The following is a 24,625-nucleotide window of genomic DNA, read 5'->3' as shown; positions in this document are numbered from 1 at the left end:
CTTTCGATTTAATAGTTTTAGTTGCGGGTCCGGTTGGAATGAAATGCCGTATATAATAAAGTCAAGCTTATTTTCAATCACCTATGCTATAAAAATAAAGAAAGAAAAAGTGAGAGAAAAACTTGTTGGGGATCGAACCCAGGTCTTTTGCACAGTAGTCTCACGTCGTTCCCCTACACTACTCAATTCCTTAGATTTTGGATTTCCTACTTACTGCTCACATAGTACTGGTAGGTAGCGGGCCCGCGTCCGTGGAATTATATACCTCTATAATCGGAAACACACTTAATTGTTTGCATACTTCCACAAAACATACAAACACCAAATTTTGCATACTTGTTCGTCATGGGATGTGAGTAATGGGAAAATTCCGATATCACGAAAAAGGCGACATTTTCCATGTAAATGAAGTGTCGAAATTTTTCGTCGTTTCGAAATGCTGGTTTTTAGAGTAGTTCCGCACACCATAGAAACGTCATATTTTGTCAGGCAGTGAAGCTGGGAACATAGTTTATGATAGAAAAAAGAGCATTCAAATTCGTTTTCGTTTCGCGGCGCAAATCGAGAAAATGTGAAATTTGTAATGGCTGTATGTAGGACGTTGAAATTTCGAGGTGATGTTTATTCTGATGCGTAGTTTGCGAATCCGCCCTTAAACTTGTAAAAAATAGTCATGTTCGGTGTAAGAAAGTGCTAGGTATGTTATAAGGGTGCGTCTAATTCTACACAACTTGTAGTAATGGTGGAATCACGAAATTGCGTTCAAGTGTGTAGATTACAGCCCATGTGAGGGGAAATATCCGACATGTTGGAAAAGTCGTCATCTTCGATTCAAAATGGCGGCTCAAAAATTTGTAACCATGAAAATTGTAAGTTGTGCTCTTGGTAGGTAAGCCAGGTTTCGCTATGTTATTAAGGATGTAGTTCAGTTTAAGTGAAGAAACAAATCATTGGAGAAGTCGCCATCTTGAATGCAAAATTGCCATATTTTGAATTGCCTTCATTTGGACTCTTATGTGGTATATTGAGGAGAATAAAACAAACAGAATTCAACGTAGTAAGTTAGCTCCGCGGTAAAGTGTCTGCTTTCTGAGTAGCAGGTCTGGGTTCGATTCCCCGCCGAACCTTGTTTTATCTTACGTTTTTTTCTTATCACGTTGCTTCGTTTTATCAAAATAGTTTCTGTTGGCATTGCGTGAACAAAATATTTTCGTCATTACAGACATAGACGAAAAGAATATATTTATACGCTAACTGTTGAGATGGTCTCGAAACTAGGCAGTATGTTCGTGTAAAGTTTCGAGACGATACTGAAGTATTTAAAATCAAACATATGTAGCTTTGGAAATGGAGCATCACCAGTGTCTCTATCGGAAGCAATGTTCGGGGGGGGGGGAGTATTACCCCGGGGGCACTGCTGATAACATTCTATTTGTTATTGTATTATAAACGTATTATTTTGATCTCGCCAGGGGCGCTCTGAGGAGGCAGTGTCCCCCAAAAAGAGTCTGAAAGAAACATTGGGCATGATTTTCTCGCGACAACAGTGTCTGCTTCAAACCGGAAACGATTGCAAAATATCTCTCTCCCCTTTTATGTTCCTCGTTAAAATACATGCGTATACCAAATTTGAAGTGAATACCACAAATGGAAAGTATAAAATGTTAATTTTAAGGAAATACACACACACACACACACACAGGGACGTACGCAAGGGGTGGGTCCTGGGGGTCCGGACCACCACCGAAATTCCAACTTTTGAGTAAATTTAGCCTAATTTTTGGGACAAGTTTAGGAATTTCAATATAAAATACACTGATATTGAGTTTGGCCCTTCCCGAAATAAATTCCTGCGTACGCAACTGCGCACACACGCTCATACACGCACACACACACACACACACAAATGGGCACCTTTGAAAATTGTCTCGTCGGCAGCGTACATAATTTTAATATATAAGATACGTGGAAAAGTGCCCCTTTCGATTTAATAGTTTTAGTTGCGGGTCCGGTTGGAATGAAATGCCGTATATAATAAAGTCAAGCTTATTTTCAATCACCTATGCTATAAAAATAAAGAAAGAAAAAGTGAGAGAAAAACTTGTTGGGGATCGAACCCAGGTCTTTTGCACAGTAGTCTCACGTCGTTCCCCTACACTACTCAATTCCTTAGATTTTGGATTTCCTACTTACTGCTCACATAGTACTGGTAGGTAGCGGGCCCGCGTCCGTGGAATTACACCTCTAAAATCGGAATAGTAATCGTGTTATCTATGTGTTTTTTTAGGATGATTAAGGAAATGATATCTTGTTATTTGATTGTAATAAGAAATTTGAAAGACACGTTTCTAGTACAATGTTTTACTACGGTGTAGAAAGTGGTTTTGTTTAAGTTGCTGTAATAATTTTTTTTAAAAAGCCTCTAATAATATTCATGTTTTAAATTACCTAGTAAATAAACGTCTTCATTGAAAATATAAGAGTAAAGATACAGGAAGACTGTATGTAATTGTCCAGTATAAATAATCATTTCAACAAGTCCTGCTGCCCAATAATTACTTTTGTACCAAAGGACAGCATTGTAATACAGTGTACTACGTTACTGTGCAAAAACTGGTGTTCAATCAAATGTTATGAACTAATGTTTAAAAAGCCTTAACAAAATTCAAATTTGTAAATTACGAACAAATTTAGTCTTCATAAAAATACAAGACGAGAGATACAGGTAGACTGCAAGAAATTGTCCAGTAAATATGAAATATTTCAAAAAGTCTTGCTGCAGGTAATATGTACTACTATGCCGAAGGGTTCTTTTATAAGGGACTTTTCTATATTACAGTGCAAAATAGTGTTTTCTCAAATGATACCAACAAATGTTTAAAAAGCCTCCAACAATAATCATATTTGTAAATCACCTACAAATTGTAGTCTTCATTGAAAATACATGAATAAATATACAGGGAGACTGCAAGAATTTGTGCAGTATATATGAAACTTTTCAAGAAATCTTGCTGAGGTAATATGTACAATTATGCCCAAGGTTTCCATTATAATCCACTGTACTACATTATAGTACAAAAGTAGTGTTCACTCAAATGTTATGAAAAAAAATTAAACAATCTCCAACAATATTCATATTTGTAAATTATCTAGTAAATTGTAGTCTTCATTGTAAATACAAGAATAAATGTGCAGGAAGACTGAAATATATTCCCACCCTTATATCACAGATATGAATTACTTTTCCTGCAGGTAATATGCACAATTAACTACTAGGACACTATTATAATACCTTGTACTAAATTACACTGCAAAACATATTATTAAAAAATGCTACGAATAAATATTTGAAAGGTTGCAAAAACTACATTTGTAAACAGTGAGTGTTCTCGCAAAATGCAAGGTTTAATAGGTAGGCTATTGGAAGACAGTGTCCGCTGTTTATGTTTGAGAATATAAATTATGTTATTGTCTCTAACATGTATAGGTGTGCGCAAAGTGTACATAATAAGCCACGCACATGATTGCCAGAGTAGAAGTTGTAATAGAGTTCTTTCTAATAAATTGTGTGTTTGCTTTTCAAAGTTACATGGAAGGAATAATACCGGTTGAATTGAAGTATGTGTTGGTAACAGGTGTCTGCTGTAAAGGGGAGTGAATTCCTGAAGGAATAGTTTTCTAGAACATGACACCTCATGGCAAAGGCCTGACCGGGGGCCTGGGGTCGGAGCCCCCAGCGAGCTTTAGCGAGTTTATATTCTATAATCATTAAATGAGACACATTTTCAATTTTAAACGGGTGCCAAAGTTTTCACATTTATTATATAATAACTCCAAGGGTATAAGATTGAGAGGTTCAAATTTGAGTGTGGAAACGTTTTCTGCTAGTCCTTATATTAACATCGTGGTTTCTTGATGTTTCTTTACAATGACTTCTAAGACAAAAACAAAGCGTAATACATTTATACATAGGAGTAATTTGATTGGAACCGGCACAGAATTATCACCCTCTGAACTTCCCGTCATTAAGCTATGTTGTCATGCAGAGCATTTGGTATGGTGTTGCCTTGCGTGCCACCGCTGCCATACCTACTGCCGCCCTTATGGATGTTGACTTGATGACCGACAAAGACCAAAGGTATGTGATTGATCACAATAAAGTGAAGAGGGCACAAGAAAAAAAACAATGAAATCCGTGGACCAAGAATTTGATGAGTTCTGTCAACAAGGTATAATCGACTGACAATACAAAGCAAGCTGAAATTTTCGGTGATAATCTTGAAGATTTTAGAAGGGCATTGATAAAATCGTACAAGAAATTGGAGGTCATTCTACTAACGTCAACACTGGTTAGGAAGGTCGTACTATGCATTGGGTAGAAGTCAAACTCGATCGTAAGCTAAATTATTTAGTGTGTGCTCTTCAATTGGTTACCTTTGCGACACCTAATCACAACACTCAATGGCATAATTTTGTCTAGCAATCAATGGAAAGGTACTATTGGAGATATGCTAGTCGCATTTACTGGACTTGAAATCGATTCTTCATAGCAAAAACTCCCAATTGGAATGCCTCTTATTGCACCGAGTGAAAATACAGTAAAAGATTTATCTACAGATGAAGCATACGGATATCAGATTACACAGGCCACTCTCACTAGAAAATCTCCATGGGATCTGGCGATTCTTGAAATTTGTCCAGTCAGCCGTTCAAGATGGTTGGCTACAGCACATACACTGCGTCGATTGTGGGTTTTAAACATGAACTTAACGTCAAGTATCTCATAAATCTTAGGCGGATAGTGAAATACATTGTTAGTCTCTATTATCCTGCTGGTTCAACATCAAAGTCAAGCATTGCTGGGAAAAAGGGCCACGCCACTTCTTCTTTCAACTGCATTGACTTCATATGCAGAAGAAGATTGTTGTGAATGCTGTACTTCAAAAGAAACTTAACTTGATAAGTGAGGCAGTACAAGGAAATCTCTCTGTGCGTCCGAAGAAAACACCTGCTATCGACCCCAATGCCTCGTTCATGCAAGATATGATTGACTGGTCTAAAGGTGTTTATGAACCGCCCTTGACATGTAAACTTTCAACAGTAGTAGTAAAGAAATTTGTAAATTAATAACTGTTGAACTATTCAACCGATCTCAATTAAATTTTCAAGATACACGAGGTTCGGATTTGGAAACATTTTTGTAATTTCACTTTAACGGTAGATCCTAGGGAATGGGTATATGTAAATAACAACTAATAAATCCTAATAAGCTTTGAACCACACAACCAATCTCGATCTAATTTCGAACATATATGAGGGTCGGACCTTGGGTGTTTTCCATTGTTTCACTTGTGACAAGCCAACCTAAGGAATGGGAGGGGAGATATATTAAATAATTAATATTATAATGACTGTTTTTGAGACTTCATCACTCTTGAACCACCCGACCGATCGCAATCAAATTTTCAACATTCATAAATTTAGGTGCAGGAATTACTTTAGGCTATTCACTTTGACGATGCAACGTGGGGTTGAGGGAGGGGGAGAGAAATGTAAAAATGATCAAAGATGACCGATATTACTGTTGAATCCATAGTTTCCTGGGTCGATGATAGAAACAGTGACACTACTGATGATATTTCAATCCAAGGTTAGCCCTCATAGTACAACATAGGCAGTCGGATAAACATTGAAAAATTATCGAAAATGACTAATATTAGTGTGAAATTCATAGTTTTAAGAGTAGCTGAAATTAACAGTAATATATATAATATATAATATATAATAATAATCGAAAACTACCACTATTATTGTGTATTCCAAAGCTTTCGCTAACATTCAGATGAACAGTGACATTTCCGTTCTGGTTGAAATCCAAAATCAGCCCCGCCATTCATCGACCCCGAAAACTGGATTCAACACTAATATTGGCCATTTCTGATCATTAGTCCCTGCAGCTAAACTCGTGTATGTTGAAAATTTGATAGAGATCGATCTGGTGGTTCAAGAGTGATGAAGTCACAAAGGCAGTCATTTGAATTTTAATTTTTATATCACATATCTCCCCCTGTACTTCCATTAGGCTGGCTCGTGAAAGTGAAATAGTAAAAGAACTCCCAAGGTCCGACACTCATATATGTTGCAAATTTGATCGATAACGATCGGGTGGTTCAGGAGATTTAGAGTCATAAATATACTGGTTTTCAATTATATATATATATATATATATATATATATATATATATATATATATATATATATATATATATATATATATATATATATATGTTATAGAATTATAGTGTCTTATTTTCCATAAGCTCTATCTTTAACCCCAAAAGAGATTTAAGAAGATTAATTATGTAGCATATTTATAATGTTTTTCAACTGTTTTCGTCACCATAGACATAAAAATTTACATGTGAATGCGAGTAGAGCATTACAAACAAATCCAATATTCAAAGCTATTATTATTATTATTCATCAGTGCTCACCAAGTTGTTAAAATACGCGACGTCGGTGTGCTTGATCCCTATTCTATTCTCGATGGGAGCACTAAAGTTCTCCGGTATTGACCTAGCATCATAAGATAATTGGGGTGCTGTCTGAATTGAGATAACAGACTTAAATTCTGAAAGCTAGAAATAATGGCGCTGGGAAGCGATGCGTTGCCGCCGATGCCCTCAGTTAAACGTGAGCCAACTCTCAGATCAAACCCTGAGCTGTAGCGCCAGGAAGTTTAATTTAGTATGACTCGCAAAATTCATCAGTATTTCCAAGCTGTGCAACTGACGAATAACAAAAGTAATTATTTCGTATCTGTCTCTCCTGCAACTCTCCCTGCCTCTGTATATTGAAAGAAAGAGATTACTAATTTTCGTATTACAAGAGCTCACGAAGTTGTCGCCGACCATATGGCCCACACTTAGGCCCGTGACTCCACATAATGGTATATATATATGTGTGTTCAAGTTTTCTTCTTCGTAAGGCATTTATAACAGTGTTTCTGTCTATGTCATTAATCAATATTGCACTAATTATTGATGTTCCTAATAATTACAATATATTTACATGGTTTAGAATTTTATCCTTCCTAACTATACTTTTATATAAAAGAGTAAAAGTTACTCATTTATCAACATAAAGATCATATTACCCGAAGCGCCAACCGAAGTTTCTCCAAAAAAGATAGGTGGACAAAAGCTCGACAATAACAAAGTAAACACCTAAGTAAATAGAATGTGCTGTGACACGTATCCCGAAGAACAAAATCTCTGTCAAAAATCTCGAAGGTTAATTTTCCCCTATCCATTTCATCCATCATGATCATAAATGCGTACTACTATAGCTACAAAATAAACTTTGGGCAAGAAAATCTTTTTACTATGAAAACAATAGATAAGAACGTGTTTTCAATACATATCTTAAGAGCGTTTAAACAGTGTTCAAATATCCCCCCCCCCAAAAAAAAATCACCTCACGCTAAGAGGTTGAAATTCGGAATATAAACTTCCCAATAAAAATAGAAATAACACAATATGTGTTACCCATTTTTTAGAAAATTTCATTATTAAATATGGGAAAGGAAGCAATTTCTATATTACAAGTTTCGAATCTTTATGGTGAAACTGTCAGATGTGATGTCTCACTCAAGTTAGATATGTAAAGTTCGTCACTTAAATTCATAAATAAAAAGAAAAGGATATATGTTTCCATGTTTTCGACAATTCCAATTCTTTACACGTATAAATTTAGTGTTAGCATTCACTTAAGTTTGAGGGATGAAATTCCGTACATACGCACCTAATTGAAATAATCCGGAAACATGTTTAAGAGTTTTTAAGAATTAAGCTCCAGAGGGGACAATTTATACTATTAGATTTTATTCTCATCAGAAAATAACTAATGTGAGGATTTTCTCGAGCGGGAGATATGAAATTCGGTATATACATTCATAATTAGCAATAAATAATCATATGTTGCAGGAGTGGAAAATTGAATGCAAAAAAAAAAAAAAAAAAAAAAGAAAATAAAAAAAGAAAGAAAGAAGAAAAACAGAAATTGAAATTTTATCTTGCGGCCACGACAGTAGTACGATTGCCGTTAGATTGAAGAAGCAAGTTATTTTTACTGCAAGATCAACGATCTAGTTTGCTTGGTTGGGTGAGGGTTTAGCATCCCTTTTTTGACATATAGCATATTAGACCTAGACATACAATTTAACGTCGAATTCGAAACAAGTGAATTTACACCGGGAGGAGAATCCTGGTCTCCCGCACCGAAGGTGACTACAGAAACCATACAGCCATGATTAAACCGAACGACTGAATTTCATTTTCTTCATGTGAACTTTCTAGGAATTGATTTGATTTTTAAAGCCCTCCACTCACCTTTGCCAACGTTTATCTTAACGATTAAAAATTAGTCCAGGTGCATTACCTTTTGACAGAACTTTATATGTATATAATCCTACAAAAGTGCGAGGCCGTAAACCCCGCATTTGCTCGCCTACTACCACACAGTTCTCGTATCCTTAAAATATCTCTGATCCTAAATATATTTCGAGTCATGGCCTACCATCGTATGCTAACACAAATTAAAGCTCTTGCATTTTACGAGTATCACAGTATCTCTTGCTGAGCATACCTACTATAGATGGAATGTTGAACATCTAGTTAAGAATTTTAGTTTTCTTGACCTTTGTCATTTGAGCACCTACAGTGATATTTTTATTAATTTAAATTCGTTAGAAAAATGAACGTTATTAGTATGATATGAAAATAAAGGTAGGTAAAAAAAGCTAGTGTTTTCTACAAGACGATAATGTTTTAGCTTCGTCTCTATTATTGGCTCAAAGACAAAACGAGAATTATAATTTGTATTTTGAGACGAGACGAGAAACATGACAATTCTCGCCTCGTTTTTGAAAGGAGGCGACAAAGTTTACGAGTCTCGTAAGCGATATTAATTTTACGAAATATTCGTTTTCAAACACTGTTTTAGTGTTACATGATTAATTGTATAAAAAGCTATAATTTGATTGTACGAACATAGTGACCAGCATTTATCAACGTTTAAAGATTTGCAACTTATTATGCAAATACTCCAATAATAAATATAGGTTAAATATTATTACAACAATCTTCTTTATGCTTCTCGTGACTCGGAAAAAATCTGGTAACTTCTACACAAAATTAGAAAAGAAGAATCAAAGCAAAAGTTTTGTACAGTGCATCAATTTACAAAACAAGACGAGAAATCTCGAAAATGTAATCACTGCGAGACGAGAAAAAATTCCTTAAGAATCGAGATGAGGCGATAAATCTTCTATGAAATATTCGAGATGAGCCGATAAAAGCTTATTTTTTTGCCTCTGTGATGTGGCAACAGTAGAAGAAAGCATAACAAAATAGACTTGAGAATTACGATCAACCTGTTTTATGCGCAAAAAATAAAAATTTATTACTTTTACAAAATATCCTTTAAATTGTTATGTATACTAAAGGTACTGGTTAAGAATTTATGTTCATATTGGAATTTTGTAGTCACTACCATTGTGCTTCATATTAGTAATTGGAGCAAAGCTAATGGAAGGAAATGGGCATGCACCAAAGACATGAACAAATTTATTTTTGACAACACAAAGTGATTTTCACATAAAAATAATGTATTTGAATAGTTTTCTTTATACTGACATATATTCATACTGATCAGACTTTTTCCAAAAAAGCTAAGCCCCATTTCTTAATTTCTTCATTTAGAAAGAAGCAACAACTGAAGTTATTACACATTTTTTTTATTGACTTGTACGTTCAATTTAGATCAATCCACATGTTAGGTTGACAATGATTGACAAGAGGAATACGGAGTCAGTGGGAGGAGCCATGGCCTGACAAAGCTTGCTCATATTATGACTGTCATTGATTGGGCGGGCAATTGAGGCAAATGTGTGCGTTCTTTTATATAAGTATATAAAGCATAGTGAAGTAGATTTTCTATTACAATTTAAAAGAATACATTTAAAGTTATCAATTCGTTTATTTACCCAGTTTATTCGTTTATTCGTTTAAACGCTACTAAATATTTTTTATTTCGTAAAAAAACTCAAACGACCCCGGAATTTGCCAAAAAAAAAAAAGCTGTACACAAGTCCTTTTCGTGGGGTTCTAAATAATGAATTTTTAAACACATATACACTATTTGCTGCAAAATATACCAATTAGGAAGTATAAAGTTCAAATTTTATTATTCAATGTACGAATTATATAAATAAATATGCCAAATACAGGAAAACTAATAAGAAAAACTATGACCGACTTCCAGGACGCGATTTTTCCACCCCGCAAGTCGAATTCTCTCTCTCTCCCACACACACACACAACACACACACACACACACACACACATATATATATATATATATATATATATATATATATATATATATATATATATATATTATGGCTGTGCGTGTATATATTCACTCATCCCCGTGGAGAAAATGTTTCATTGGCACAATAAACCTTCCTAATTTTGAAGTAAGCAGACTTACATCCACAAAATTGAACTGCAAAGAGGTCTTTCAAGTCTCAGTCCGACAGTTATTTCTGCTGTACGAATTCAGTTTAAGTCAGCAGATTGTGAACTTTTGTGGCTTTTCTATTACTCGCCTTGATTAATTTCAATGCTATAGGCTAATTATTCAATGATGCAGTTCTTATCTTCGGACTTTTATTTTCTGACAGAAATACATTTTATATAAAAATAATATTCCCTTACTCTTAAAATTTAGAGGGGCGCGGTGTCTCAGTGGTAGAGCGTTCACCGTTGGTGCTTGGGGTCCCGGGTTCGATCCCAGCCTCCGCCAAGTGAACTTTGTGGTGGACAAACACCGTGCTCGTGGGTTTTCTCGGGATTCTCCCGTTTCCTCCCACTTTCTTCATTCCACTATTTCACTCATCTCTCATCATCACCGTCTCCTTTGGCCTAACCGGCATAATCGTGGGACGTAAAACTTAAAGATTTCATTTCATTTTTTCTTAAAATTTAAACCAAACCCACTAGCACAATACACTAGCTATGTGAACCTAACCCACAATTATGTTCTTTACATACAAAAATAGAATACAATTCCAAATTCGTGTAGGAACGAAATCGTTGGCAGTGCTTGATTTTTTATTGATGAATATTAATAATATCTTGAAGCTCTCTGAGAAAGTTAATATAGAGCATGCTAAACATAACCGTAATATTTCCATTTTAAACTTCAAAACTGTAAAAAAAAAAAAAAAAAAAAAAAAAAAACCCTCAGCAAATTCATGTGCAGTAGATATTAGTTCGTACACTTTGGACACTAAATTTGATTGCTGTGTACTCAATAAAATAGAACACTACGTACTAGAGGGTTTCTGCAAGTGAATTAAACGATAACGTCTACTCTTAGGTTAAGTCTATACTGATAACTTCATTCATTCTGGCAGAAAATGTTACAGTGCAGGATATTAATCATATATATTACTCAACCCAAAAAATCATATAACAGTAGTCTGTCATCTTAATCTTACAATTCCTATTACAGCTGCATCTACATAACGGATATTTCCAATCAATAATTGTAAATATACAAAAATATACACAAAGTAATATATCATGCATATACTGATTGACATCTATTTAAAGGAATATAACAAAGAAATCCATAAATATGAATTGATGTAGGACTTTCTTAAAATGATGAATAACCTGAAATAAGTTTATTTAACATTATGTCCTCTTCAGTTAGAAAATAAAGCAACATCATTATAAGGACAGTAATAGTGATGTTAGAAATAATAGATTTTAGAGAAGTTAGTCATAACGTAACATTAAATATTTTAAAGTCCTATAAGTACTATTAACTGGCAGCAAGATATTATTCTGTTCAATTAAGTTATTTTTAATGTAGAACTTGATTGTGTTGCTGAAATGGCAGCAGGTGTTCATATTATGAGTTTTAATATTAAAACAAAAGTAGTAGATCTGTTTCCTCCGATTCATGTAAGAGACACTTTATTTTTGATCGAAGATGATCACAATTGATACCGGAAGTCACATAAATGTCCAAAACTCGCAGCTTTTCCTACAAAATTAACCCGCAACTGGTGAGGTGGAGTGTGACAAATCCCACGATTATTTTATTGTTATTCAGCGAAGTGAAAAAATAGCTTTACACCCTAAACGATTCAGTACCTTCCCGTCGGTTCCTCCGCAACAATTCAGGTGTGTGCACGTGCCGTTCCAAGCGAGCCAGTCTTGATTGTTGTTTTCTCTTTTTCCTCTGATGGTTGTGTAACCCCATCCCAGCATTTATGTACTAGCTTTGAAATGGCATATGTTTCTTATACTTGAAGAAAATAAGTTTTACAAGGAACAAAATCAACGTAGACGAGCAGTGTTTTTCGGAGTGGGCTGTTGAAATGTTAGAGGACATCGAAAGTGATTTCAGTGGCGAACAGGGTGAAAATATGTCCTTGGAACTTCAAAGTGGTCATGAAGATGACGTTATTGAATGGAACCAAGACGAAATCATTGAAAGTGAACCCAGAATTTCAAGTGAAACTGAAAAAGAGGCAAGGGAGGATAAAGGAACGCCACCGTCTTGGAAAAAGAAAAAAATCAGAAGAAACGTACTTTGGAAAGAACCGGTTTAGGGCAAGGCGAACGAGGCAACATAATATTATCTCCCACTTTCCTGCATTAACTCAGCAATCCAAAATTTCTTGGTACAGGATTCACTCAACGAGCAGAGTGCGAATCGCTGTTTACAGATGACATCTTCGAAGAAATGAAAAAATGAAATTTTGAGTTTTACGTCCCACGTTTATGCCGGTTAGGCTAAAGGAGACGGTGATGATGAGTAGGGTCTAATGAATGAAATGGTGGAATGAAGAAAGTGGGAGGAAACGGGAGAATCCCGAGAAAACCCACGCACACGGTGTTTGTCCACCACAAAGTTCACTTGGCGGGAGCAGGGTTTGAACCCGAGACCCCTAGCACCAGAGGTGAGACATCTTCGAAGAGATAGTTTGTCAAACAAACCAGAAGTTGTTAGCTGTGAGCCAAGACTTTTCTGATGAGAAGCGAGCTGACTACGTAGACATGACTCTGCAAGAGTTGAAGGCTTTCCTTGGACTACTCTTTCTCTCTGCAATTTTTAAATCTAATCATGATGATATTACTGCACTATTTGCAACAGACGGCACAGGAAAAGATATCTTTCGCTGCACAATGTCACAAAAGAGATTTCTTTAGTTCTTCAGTGTCTTCGATTTGATGATGCTGCAAGTAGAATTGAGGCAAGAAAACTGACGGAACAGCCCCAATTTCCAGGGTGTTGAAAAATTTATAGAAAATTGTCAGAAATGTTACTCAATTGGTAAATATGCTTGTGTGGACGAAATGTTGGTGGGATTCAGAGGCCGTTGCTAGTTTAAAGTGTATATTCCTAGCAAATCTTGTAAATATGGAATAAAGATTATGAGAATGATCGACGCTAAAACACATTACTGCAGTACGTAATGCATACATATATTCAGGAAAGGACAGTGATCGAAAAAGCCTATCTTCTGTCGAGACTAAACTCGTAGACCAGTACAGTCTGTACTCCGACTAGTGACTTCAATTATTGCCAGCAATCACAACGTAACCGCAAATAATTGGTTCACTTCCATTGAGTTAGTGACAGCTTCTCTCTTCTAACTCTAAAGACACTCTAAAGACAAATCAAAAGGACATACCAAAAGAGTTTCTTTCCTTCGAAACTAGAAAAGAAGGGTCCTCATTGTATGGATTCACAGGTCATCTCACATTTATCTCGTATGTTCCAAAACGTAACAAAGCAGTTCTCCTGATTTCCTCAATGCACCACAGCAAGGCAGAAGTCATAACAACTGGGAAGCCTGAAATCATTGAATTTTATAATCAAACAAAGGACGAGTAAACGCTCTTGTTGAGAAATGCTCCGTTTATTCTACTAGCCGTCGCATACATCGTTGCCCGCTTGCCGTATTCTACACTTTACTGAATATCAGTCTAGTCAACAGCTATGTTCTATTCAGCGCATTTGCTGGAAATCCCCCACAGACAAGGTTAATTTTCAACTAAACTTTGGCAGAAGATCTAATACAAACACATTTGAAGGCAAGACTTCTGAATATCCGCTTACCAAGAGAACTGTTTATAACCATTTCCCACATTTTGAGAACAAAGGTTCCTGCAGAACGTCTGAGCGAGCTTGGCAATAAAGTGCGATCTGGAAAGTGCCCAAGAAAGAAAGACAGGAAGACGAAGAACGCTTGCTATCGATGGCGAACTCCTGTTTGCGGACAATGTTGTATCTTCTTCTGCGATGATTGTGTTGAGTGAACGAACGTTTTGTGTTTGAGTAACATCTAGACTAAATCCATAGGATAACTAAGTAAAAAAACATTTCTTAGTCATACTGAACATTAGTTCTCACATTAAGTAGTTTTTTCCTTGCGGAGGTTGAGAGCCTGCGATTTTTGTGTTTGATTAACATTTGAACTTCACTACTCCAGTATGTTGTAAATACACTTCAAATACGTGGCTAGATAAATTTTCAAAAGTGTATTGGATTTATTAGCTGAGTTGTGTTCTTTAATATTAACATAGGTAAATTCATGAAAAAAATCATGTTGAAAAGTTTTATGTAGTTTCAAAATATATTAATAGCGATATACCTCTCTTGGTATATCTCGTGTAACTAGGTAATCAATAGAGTGTTTCCCAAAATGCACCAAACAACTTTTCGTTGCCACCTTGAATTTTCAAGAAAAAATAAAAGTGAGGTTTGTAACACCCCACCTCACCAGTTACGTTACAAAAACATAACGTCACCAGTTAAAGGGTTAATGGCGGAAATGGAACCTATATTTCAAATATTGAGTCTATGTACTTTGTTTTAATTCCAAATGGCATGATTCAATGATTTAAAATGTATTCAACACTTTCCAACACATACTAAGTAATATATTACATTGTTATCAAGTGATTATGACTCAATTCTTTTAAATATTTTGAGAAACATTACTGTAATTGATATGTAGGATTCCAGGTAGCACAAATAAATATTGATGATAGATACGTAATTCTCACCTACATCATTTTCCCTACACTTTACATATTTAAATACACTGTCGTAAGTCGAGAAAATGACCATGTGAACAGTCACGTCTAAGAAACAGCGGAAGAGAATCAGAATTGTTATTGATGATACGACCCTATCTATGAGGAAACGTGTAACTTCAAATCCTTCTATCAGAAAATTAATTGTAGATTTTCTAAATTGTCCGATGTTCTTCGATAGTAAACTTCCGCCAGACGTATTTTCATTGACTCAGAGATCATTGATATTATTCATTAATTTTTATTTCATAATAAATACATTTAGCATTTCACATAAGAGGATGCATCATCCCCTGACAAGTTGATGAGCACATAAATCTTTGGCGGGGAGTAAGGAGTGGGTAAAACAGTTTCCCAAATGTCTGAATGCTGAATACAGTAGTCAATGTATTTCTGCTTTTTTGTGTGTACTTCTAAGTTTGTCCTCTCGGATTTAAAAGTCGCACTTCCTGTCCGAGTGTGGCCTAAACTTATTTTGAATTTTCTCCGGCCCAATTTTTGTAGTAGGAAGCATGCGAGTATTCGCTTATGATCACATTAGCGAAATAAACCTATTGGTGTACATTTTAATGAATAAAAAAATTCCTCCTGATAAGACAATTTATATTCAAACTAAATGGACTATGTCAATGTTGTTGTCAAATAACGTTCGAAATATAAATGTATATAAGTGAAAACTTAGTAGCTCTTCCAAGTAGAAACGAGGGACTAGCTAATCACTATATTAGTATTTCATAAAATTACCACATAGAAAACAAACCTGCATGTAACAATTCTGTTTTCCGTTGTTACTTTGCTGTTAGCATGTATGAACACTAATGTACTACGAAGTTTTAAGAGGTCCAAGCTAGACCGAAGTGCTGAAAGAAAACAGAAAAAAATATAAATGTCGCTTTACCTAGAAGAAAATAAATAATATTAATATTTAAAATAACAACAAAAAATGATACGGTACAAACCACGTAAATTACTTTGGTTTGCCCGATCATACTCAAATGTGAAAGTTGAAATAGGCACTTCTTAACAGCTCTGCAATGTAATCTTCCCTCCCACCAAACTTCAAAATCTAGATTCAGGAATGCGGCAAAGATACTGAATATCTCTGCAGAACTTGAAACAATTTAACGACACTTCGTAACTGTATGACTTATCAAAAAATACTTCTTTGTGGTAGTAATATACCAATAAAGCACATAGAAATTCGCAGAAATATAAATTCACATAAAGAAATTTACAAAATTGAAAATATCTCATTAGCAACCAACCCTATGCTTTGTAGCGACTAGTTTGATCTTTCATAAAGAAAATACAATGTGCAAAATACAATATAATATCCTATAAGAAAAAAACATAAGATACAAAACACAATATGAAATTTAAAGATTCTTTGAGGTAAGGTGGGACAACGAATAGCATTGCGTTAGGTACAAAAGCTTTACATCCCTTACTCTAAAAGCTATTATCTTTTCAATCCATAAAGCAGTACATAAAACATCTTTTATCTGTTTATGATTTTTAAAGCAGAAAGCAGATGCTAGAACTTCTTTTGTTGAAGTTGCCAAGTGTCAAGAGCGAACTGATCGAAAGCTTGAATTTTAATGGGCATTATTTCAGCATCGAGACTATTCGTAACCGTCACGATCAACACGAATGACTTAATTAAAATTTAGAAATAAGTACTATTAAAAATATAGGAGAAATACTGGTGTGGAAGAGAAGTAAAAATCTAATAAAAATATAAATATCAGAATAACAAATATATCAATTAAGTAAAATTTATGACTATAACAGTAAATACTAATAATAGAACAATAAAAATAGTTAGAAACCAGAAATCAACATTCGAGATAAACGTTTCCATGTAGGCAAACTACCATCTATTCAGTACCATCAACTTGTCGTTGTCCATATTAGATTTCAAAGAAACTGAAGGTGTTTTCGGAAGAGGTACAATTTATTTCTTTTCGGTAAAAGAGCCGTTGGATTGAGCTAGCGTATATGCTTCCTAAGATTTAGAGCGGTAACAAACTTTTAGTGGCGAAGTATTGTTGGTCGCCGAAGATCACCACTAGTACAAACATGTGGGGATTAAGGAAATATTTTAGTCGATGCAACTTGTGCCTGGTTTTTGTACCTTTGTTGAGAAAAAGATCAATTTGGCAAGAAACGTCGGAACAGAAAGCGAGGAGAACCTAGTCTCTAAGTTATGCTTAGCTTCAGCAGCAAAGATCTTCTCAACAACTGTTAGCTTTCGGATGTGTTTCTCATTATGAACTGCTCGACGATCTCGAGCCCAAGCAGACTTCTCGCCCTAGCAGATGACACAAAAAGATTTGGGTGCTGTACAGCTTTTGGAACTTAACTACTTTTGGTCATAATTCGCACAAGAAGATTTCTTATTACACGAAATGCCATGTACCTGAAGTGTTGATACTTGAAACAACAAAAAGATGGGGAATATAGTGGTGCACCGTAAGTCGATAATAAACAGCTATCACGGAATATTGAAGTATAGGCAAACTGAAAGTAAGAGTCAATGAGTCAGTAATTACTAATCCACCTAACTACTAGCTTTTGACTGAAACTACCTCTACAAAACGTTGGGCAGCCATTTAAGATACACTCGTATCACACTTGGTTGCCTTTAGGTAGTCCAAACATGATATTACACCGTCTACCGTCAAGTTCTACCGTCAAGTTCAATGTTCTAATGGTAATCAATTTTAGTAGTTTTCTTGCTGGCTTGTTGTCGACCATTTCCAGCAAGTAAGTTGCATTCTGTAATATATTAATATCTTTACCTGCCTAGCGTTATAACTGATTACTATATTAAGGAAAAGGAACAAACTCACATTAGCACTCGGGCATTTAGCTTCCGCATTTGCACTTTGAGCACCTTTTCCTATAACACTTACAACGAAACATGATTTTTATAACATTAAGCGAAATGTCGGTCATTTTTACCACCTTTTGGATTTTTTATCAATATTACTGTCAAATTCGGGAATATTTCTTTAGAAATTTTTAAACACCATTTACGTTAAAAACCTTTCATTTATCATCAGTACAGTGCTGTTTTTACTATAATATAGAGAGAGGACAAAATTGTGAAATAAAAATTTGCATACATTTGGAGTATTTATTGTCATAAGTACAAAAAAGTGGTTTGAATAAAATAAAAGTGATATATGCTTTTCTGTGCTCTCTTAACGTTCTTTTTCGCACTTTATACGCATTCGGCTGCACAGTCAAAGCACATGCTTCTATCGCATTGTCCACAAATAGCGCTGTTACATCTGAAAGACTTATGTTGCGTCTTCTTGTCCTTTCCAGGTGAGTACTTGGCACAAGTCTTCCTTTTTCCATCCAAGCGGTCATTCGGCACACACATTCTTGTTGGGGAATAGTTGGTTTTTATAAGCTTTCTGATGTCCATCCTCAGTTCTCTTGGAAGATTAGGGGTGTCAATTAGCCTCTTCAGAAGATGTGGCACAATCAGGTCATGGGCTAGGCTTTTTATGAATGTATGTCTTGCCTGCAAAGTAGTTTCCAAGGAGCTCATATAGACTATGAAGCAGTTTACACTAGCTATGTTTATAAGCCTATAGAACACGGCTAGGGGATATCGTCTTGTTTTTCGATTGGCAGAAAACACAGCACACCTCATATCGAGGAGATCAACGCCACACTTTTTGTTGTTATAAAAACATATAACCTTTGGCTTCTTTTCTTGATTTGTCTCAATTGCCTTGTGCATAGTTGAAACAAGGCACACGGCCTTATTCCTTTGGGGGACGTACGAAACAAGTGTCATATTGTTCCTATATCCGTAAAGAGTAGAAGCAACTGCACGATCCTTATTTGGCAGACATTCTTCAGGAATCGCACGCTTATCCTACTTCAAGGTACCAACGTAGGTGAGTTTTCTTCTCTCAAGCTCCTCAACTCCTCCCAAGGAAGAAAACCAGTTATCTGCCGTAACATTTCTTTTACTTCCCTCTATGGGCTTACAAAGTCGAATAAGTGACTGTGTAGGTATACTCATATTTCTTTCTTCTTCCATCAATACTGCCCTATCACCTCCTTTACCAGCGTGTATGTAGGCGTTGAGCAGATACGAGGTTTTAGCGTCTGCCAAACAGATGATTTTTATGCCGTATGTCTTTGGTTTGTTGGGCATATAAACCCTAAAACCACATCGTCCCCGGAAAAAGACCAGCATCTCATCAACTGTCACTTGGTCAGATACACAATTCACCTTCTGGCTGTTAGAGATAAACTGAGAAAATACCTCAGAAATTGGAGCTACTTTATCAGCTTTTCGTCTCTGTTCACGTGTTTGTAAATTTTCAAACCTGACTCATACTATCATTATTTCATAACACTTACCTGACATTGTAGCGTAAAATATGAGTAATGAATTCATCATTTATAAAGAGACACTTCATATCTTCATCGTTTTATTTTAGAATTGAAGAGAGAAGTCGCAGTCCGATAAGGGCATTTATTTCTTCAATACTGTTACCTCTATAGTTACTAGCACTTGTAGCAGTTGCAAACGTTTCCCTAACAGTAGCCAATTTTATGTTTGTGTTAGTAGCTATTTTGTCAATGATGTCAGAATCAAAGAAAAGCTTCCACACTTCAACTTTACTTGGATTATTTCCCAACGCTTTCGCAGGACCTCTTATCCCTGGTTGTCCGGTTATAATTATACTTCGTACAGGAGTCCTCACATTTCTTCTCAAAGGTTTACTGTTCCATGCATTAGCTGGTCCATATTCCGATTTTCTTAGCCTCTCCAAGAAGAAATCGGGAATTTTAGCGTTGTCAGCTACCATATTTTGTATACTTGCTTCGTTATCACTTACTTGAATTGATCGTCCTTGAGCAAAGCATCATCATCATCAATAACATCATTGGATTCATCACTTGCAACACAGGCTTCTTCACTCGAAATAACGAAGTCCGGATCTCCATCGGAATCATCCCCCTCCGAGTAGGATTCAATTGAATCTGCTTCAATCTCATCCAATAAATTACGGATCTGGTCACTGAAGTCCGGGTCTTCTGTATTGACACTTCTTTTGCGACTACAAAGATCCATTTCAGTCAAAAACGTATTGCAATCTAATTGACACGCTACTAAGCTATACTGAAAAATGCTAAGCCAGCACCATTAAGCGAAACATGCGGTATTTTAGACCGTTGAAGAAATAACATTAAGAGAAAGATACGGTCAAATGATCGAGAGGGTTTTATTTTTGTGTCCGTTGCCGCCAAGTTCTCCACTCAATCTAAACAATACAGGGCGGAAAAAGTAGAAAGGGAAAAGAAAGGCAGCTATTGAGGGCGGCGGCAATCCAAATTAAACAGTGCTGCCACTATTAAGAAGCAAAATTTATCAACTGTCAAAATGACCGACGTTTCGCTATAAGTGTTAATTACACTATTACACTATGTAAAGTTGTCATTCCCCAGACAATGTTATTAACACACATGACACAAGCACTGAAAATATTACAGATGATGACTCAAGTGCTAATGAGAATCTGAATTCCATTTCAGGTTAGCGTAAATGTAAGTAATGGAAAAACTATTATTATTATTATTATTATTGTTATTATTATTATTATTATTATTATTATTATTATTATTATTATTATTATTATCATCATTAACTTTGTTTATCTTGTCTCTATCTATTTTCGTTATTAATCATGCACTTTATAGCGCATGCTGTTCTTGGCCACTAAAAAAATAAACTCGTTTCGACTTATTTTTTCTAAGAAAATACATGATATTTAGACAATTCACGGAAATACTATCTGCGCCCATGTTTCAAGGTGAAGACTGGAAGGACTATCAATATGAACAAATAGTATCTGCGCTTTAGTATAACCATTCAATAAACGTGTTTTTCAGATTATGGAGGAAAGGAAAGAATCCTTATATAGTTCTTTTGTTCATTTTTTAAATAGAAACAGCAAAATTGATTTATATATAACCAGTTTGTATTTAAAAACTCTTCGGTAAAGAATATTGATAGAACGAAGAAAGAAACGAACAGCTGCATATGACGTCAGCACTCAATCAGATATTACTAGGTGCTAGCTCTCCTTTGCCTCGTGTTCCTTAAGCAGACGCTTACAAATTCTTTGGAAGTTCCAACACAAATCTTTCCCCATAAATAGTTTCCTTGTATTATAATGGGGTGTCATAAAGTGTTTTTTTGACTGGGACTTATTATGTACGCTGGAGAAAAAAATCGAGTAACCACTGTCCAATTTAGGCATGCATTTTACATTACTCTTTATAATATGATACTAGTTACTTAACTAACCAAATTTTACCATATTTTTTGATTATGAAGTTTACTCAAGGTATTTCGTATAAATGTGTTTTATCTCTTTCTACGAGTTACCATCCATATAACTGAACACGATCTCACAATATGCATGCACAATTTTTTAGTTAGTTATGAAAAAAATCAGAATTATTCTCTCCAAATTGTAAGTTATGAAATTACTAAGTAAGAAATGACAGAATGAACATAATAAAGAGTGCAAATAAGAACAAGAAGAAAAAGTGATGATTTAGAGAGGCGAAGGCCAGATTTATCGCGTCTTCAAATATAAATTTAGATGGAAATAAGGAAATTTTAGAGTGATTTTCCCCTCTACGATCCACGTTTTGTGGGCTTGGTTGAGCATAGGCTATAAACTCAATAATTATATTTTATACTATGGGCCATTAGGTCATGATATAGTATTTCGGCTTCTACATATATTCATAAGAAGATTTTTAGGAGGGGCTAAGACATTTTACGTGCCTTCGTTTCTAGCTCATCCTCACTACTACTCTGCATCAATAAGAAAAATAAGCTCAACAAATAAGCCGGTGCACAGCTATGAACCAAACTACTGGCGCGGCATCTAACCCACCATGAAGTTTGTGACTAAAGTTACATTTAAACGCCATGGGGATGACATTATTAACCGCAGAGCTCCCGAAAAATGTGGATTCGACACTAATGTCAATCTTTTTACATAATGTTTCTTTATTCCTTATATATTGGTGTACTTGCTCACCAATCGTTTTTGGAAACGATCCGTACTTATCGGGAAATAGACCGAGGCTAGCCCTTCTTATTCGTAAGGGGAGTCAAAAGGGGCTGCCACTGCCAAGTATGGCAATGTTTATTTCGTGCATAATAGCATACTTGCTCATCAACCTTCATTCAGATCCGAATAATATTTACCGAGAAACAAAACATAAAATAAAGACACACAGCCTCACACACTCATATATATATATATATATATATGTGTGTGTGTGTGTGTGTGTGCGTTGACATACATACATCTGGTGCGAACCTATGAATTCTTGTATGCTTATTCCAGGAGTGAAGATTTCAAAAACTCTTTACAGATATTTAAGAAAATTTCCCTTAAAATATCCCTTCTCGCGATATTTTTGGTTATTACGTGGCAACACTACAAACTAGGTGAATACTAAAACGTATTTAACTTTCCTACTCTATGTTCAGCTTTCATCTTCATCCATTAAATAACGGCAGAGGAAATTTGTTTTCCATACTTTTCACAGAGTTCATAATAATAGTTGAGTTGAGTTGATTTTAGTTTAGCGTCCCGTTCAACAGCGAGGCGATATGAGACGTGGACCTACTGATTAACGTGGAATCCGAACCACATGAGCTCCCGTCGGGAATCGAACCCAGGTCTCCCACGCCAAAGGCGCGTACGCTAACCGCTTAGCCACGAAGGAGCTCTTCATAATAATAGACTTTAATGGAAGTATGAGTGTGACTTTGTGTTAATGATGCGACCGTCAATGCAACATTGGCAAAAGTTATGCCTTGATCGAATTGTAAGACTCTAGACTTCCAGTTTTCGTAATGAACGATACATTTCTGCATACAAAAAATAATTGAGAGATATTTAAGTAAATTCCCTAAAGAAGTCCCTTCTCACGATTCTCTTAGTTAATACGTGGCAACACTGCAAACTAGGTGAATCATAAAATGTATTTATGCGTTCTGTTTTATGTTCAGCTTGAACTGATAATTTCGTGTTAGTCCTTCAAATAGCAAACAGGGAAATATGTCTTTCGTAGTCTTCAAAGGATTCATAATAGTTGATTTTCATGGAAGTATGAGTATGCTTTATGTCAATTTACATTTATTACGTTTCAAGACTGCAAAAAATGTGAGTAATAAAAGTGTATTTATGTGTCCTACTTTTTGTTGAACTTAAACTGAAACATTCGCCTTGATCCGTCAAATAACAGCAGAGGAAATATGTATTTTGTAGTCTTCACATGGTTCATAATAATTGATTTTCGTGAAAGTACGAGTATGACTTTCTGTTAAGGTTCCGTTTTATTTTTCTATTGAAAACAAGTGGTACAACTTATTCTAGTTGATTTTCTCAATTATTATATTATAACAGATTCTCAGTACAGAGAAATGCCTGGGAAATTTTTATGGTATGTTGGTCTATGGTAGAATAGAAGTTATTTCAAAGCAATACTTTAACTGTTGTGTGGTTGCATTTTCTTATTTTGAAAATGCTTTTTGTTCTGGTATTCCACAAAGAATACAACTTACAAACATGTCTGCTGGTATGTGAAATTATCAAAAAAACTATCGAAGTTATGTCGTAGGGCATGTACTTTTATTACATGTTCACACGGATAATCACATTTAATATAGTATATAGTTTTAATCGCCGTAATATTAAATAATTTGTTATATTCTTTGTGATCTAGTGTGTCTGTAAGTTCATAATAGTAGCTTCTCGCCCTGAAATCTACGTGTTCTCCGTTATTCAGAAGAAGAATGGCAAATAAAACGAATCCAGTCAGTCAGACAACAATTGCGAAAAGAAAAGGGGTTGTTGTTGTCATAAATCAAAACTTCTGTGGAATACACTACGCATAAAACGAAACTTATATGAGGACGAGAAATTTCATCGAGAAGAAGCTCCCATATAAACTTTCAGGTAAAACAACAGCGGCCAGAGTTGATACTTCAGAACTACACTGCTTAACATCAATTTGCATCCGAATTGCTACATAATACGACACAAACAAATACGGTATATCGCTGGAACTACCAATGTACACTCCTAGTGGATACTTCACCACATTTGGAGCGTACTGCTATACGACAGTATGTAGCAGACATACTGTTTAACAAGGAGCATTGCGAATTTTGCTAGAAATAGAACTAAAATGAGGATCACGAAAAATGGGGAAGAATGTTTTATGAGAAACTCTAGTAACATGTGATACCAGAACAGCTGAATGTGCAATCGAAGGAACACCTATTCGGTAGGAAGATAAATCATTACTGTTACAAATTTAAGAAATGGGTATCGTAGCAGCCGAAATGAGTTACCCAACTTGTACCAGATAGTCGA

At 35.4% G+C, this 24,625-nt stretch overlaps 1 protein-coding gene across 3 annotated transcripts in view; it reads right to left on the bottom strand.

The window, feature by feature from the left end:
• LOC145683405 (uncharacterized) overlaps positions 1-24,625 on the bottom strand; it is an 868,942-nt gene that overhangs the window by 104,215 nt on the left and 740,102 nt on the right. For all 3 annotated transcript variants that reach the window (XM_081754742.1, XM_081754743.1, XM_081754741.1), the window contains one exon: positions 15,943-16,042. In XM_081754742.1, coding sequence (XP_081610868.1) covers positions 15,943-16,042 — 100 coding nt within the window. The remainder of the gene's footprint in view (positions 1-15,942; positions 16,043-24,625) is intronic.

The sequence above is a fragment of the Thermobia domestica genome, chromosome 4 (genome assembly GCF_964235325.1).
Source record: "Thermobia domestica chromosome 4, izTheDome1.hap1.1, whole genome shotgun sequence".
In the NCBI taxonomy this organism is placed as follows: domain Eukaryota; kingdom Metazoa; phylum Arthropoda; class Insecta; order Zygentoma; family Lepismatidae; genus Thermobia; species Thermobia domestica.
The sequence above is the reverse complement of the archived record's forward strand: the minus strand, read 5'-3'. Positions and strand labels throughout refer to the sequence as shown.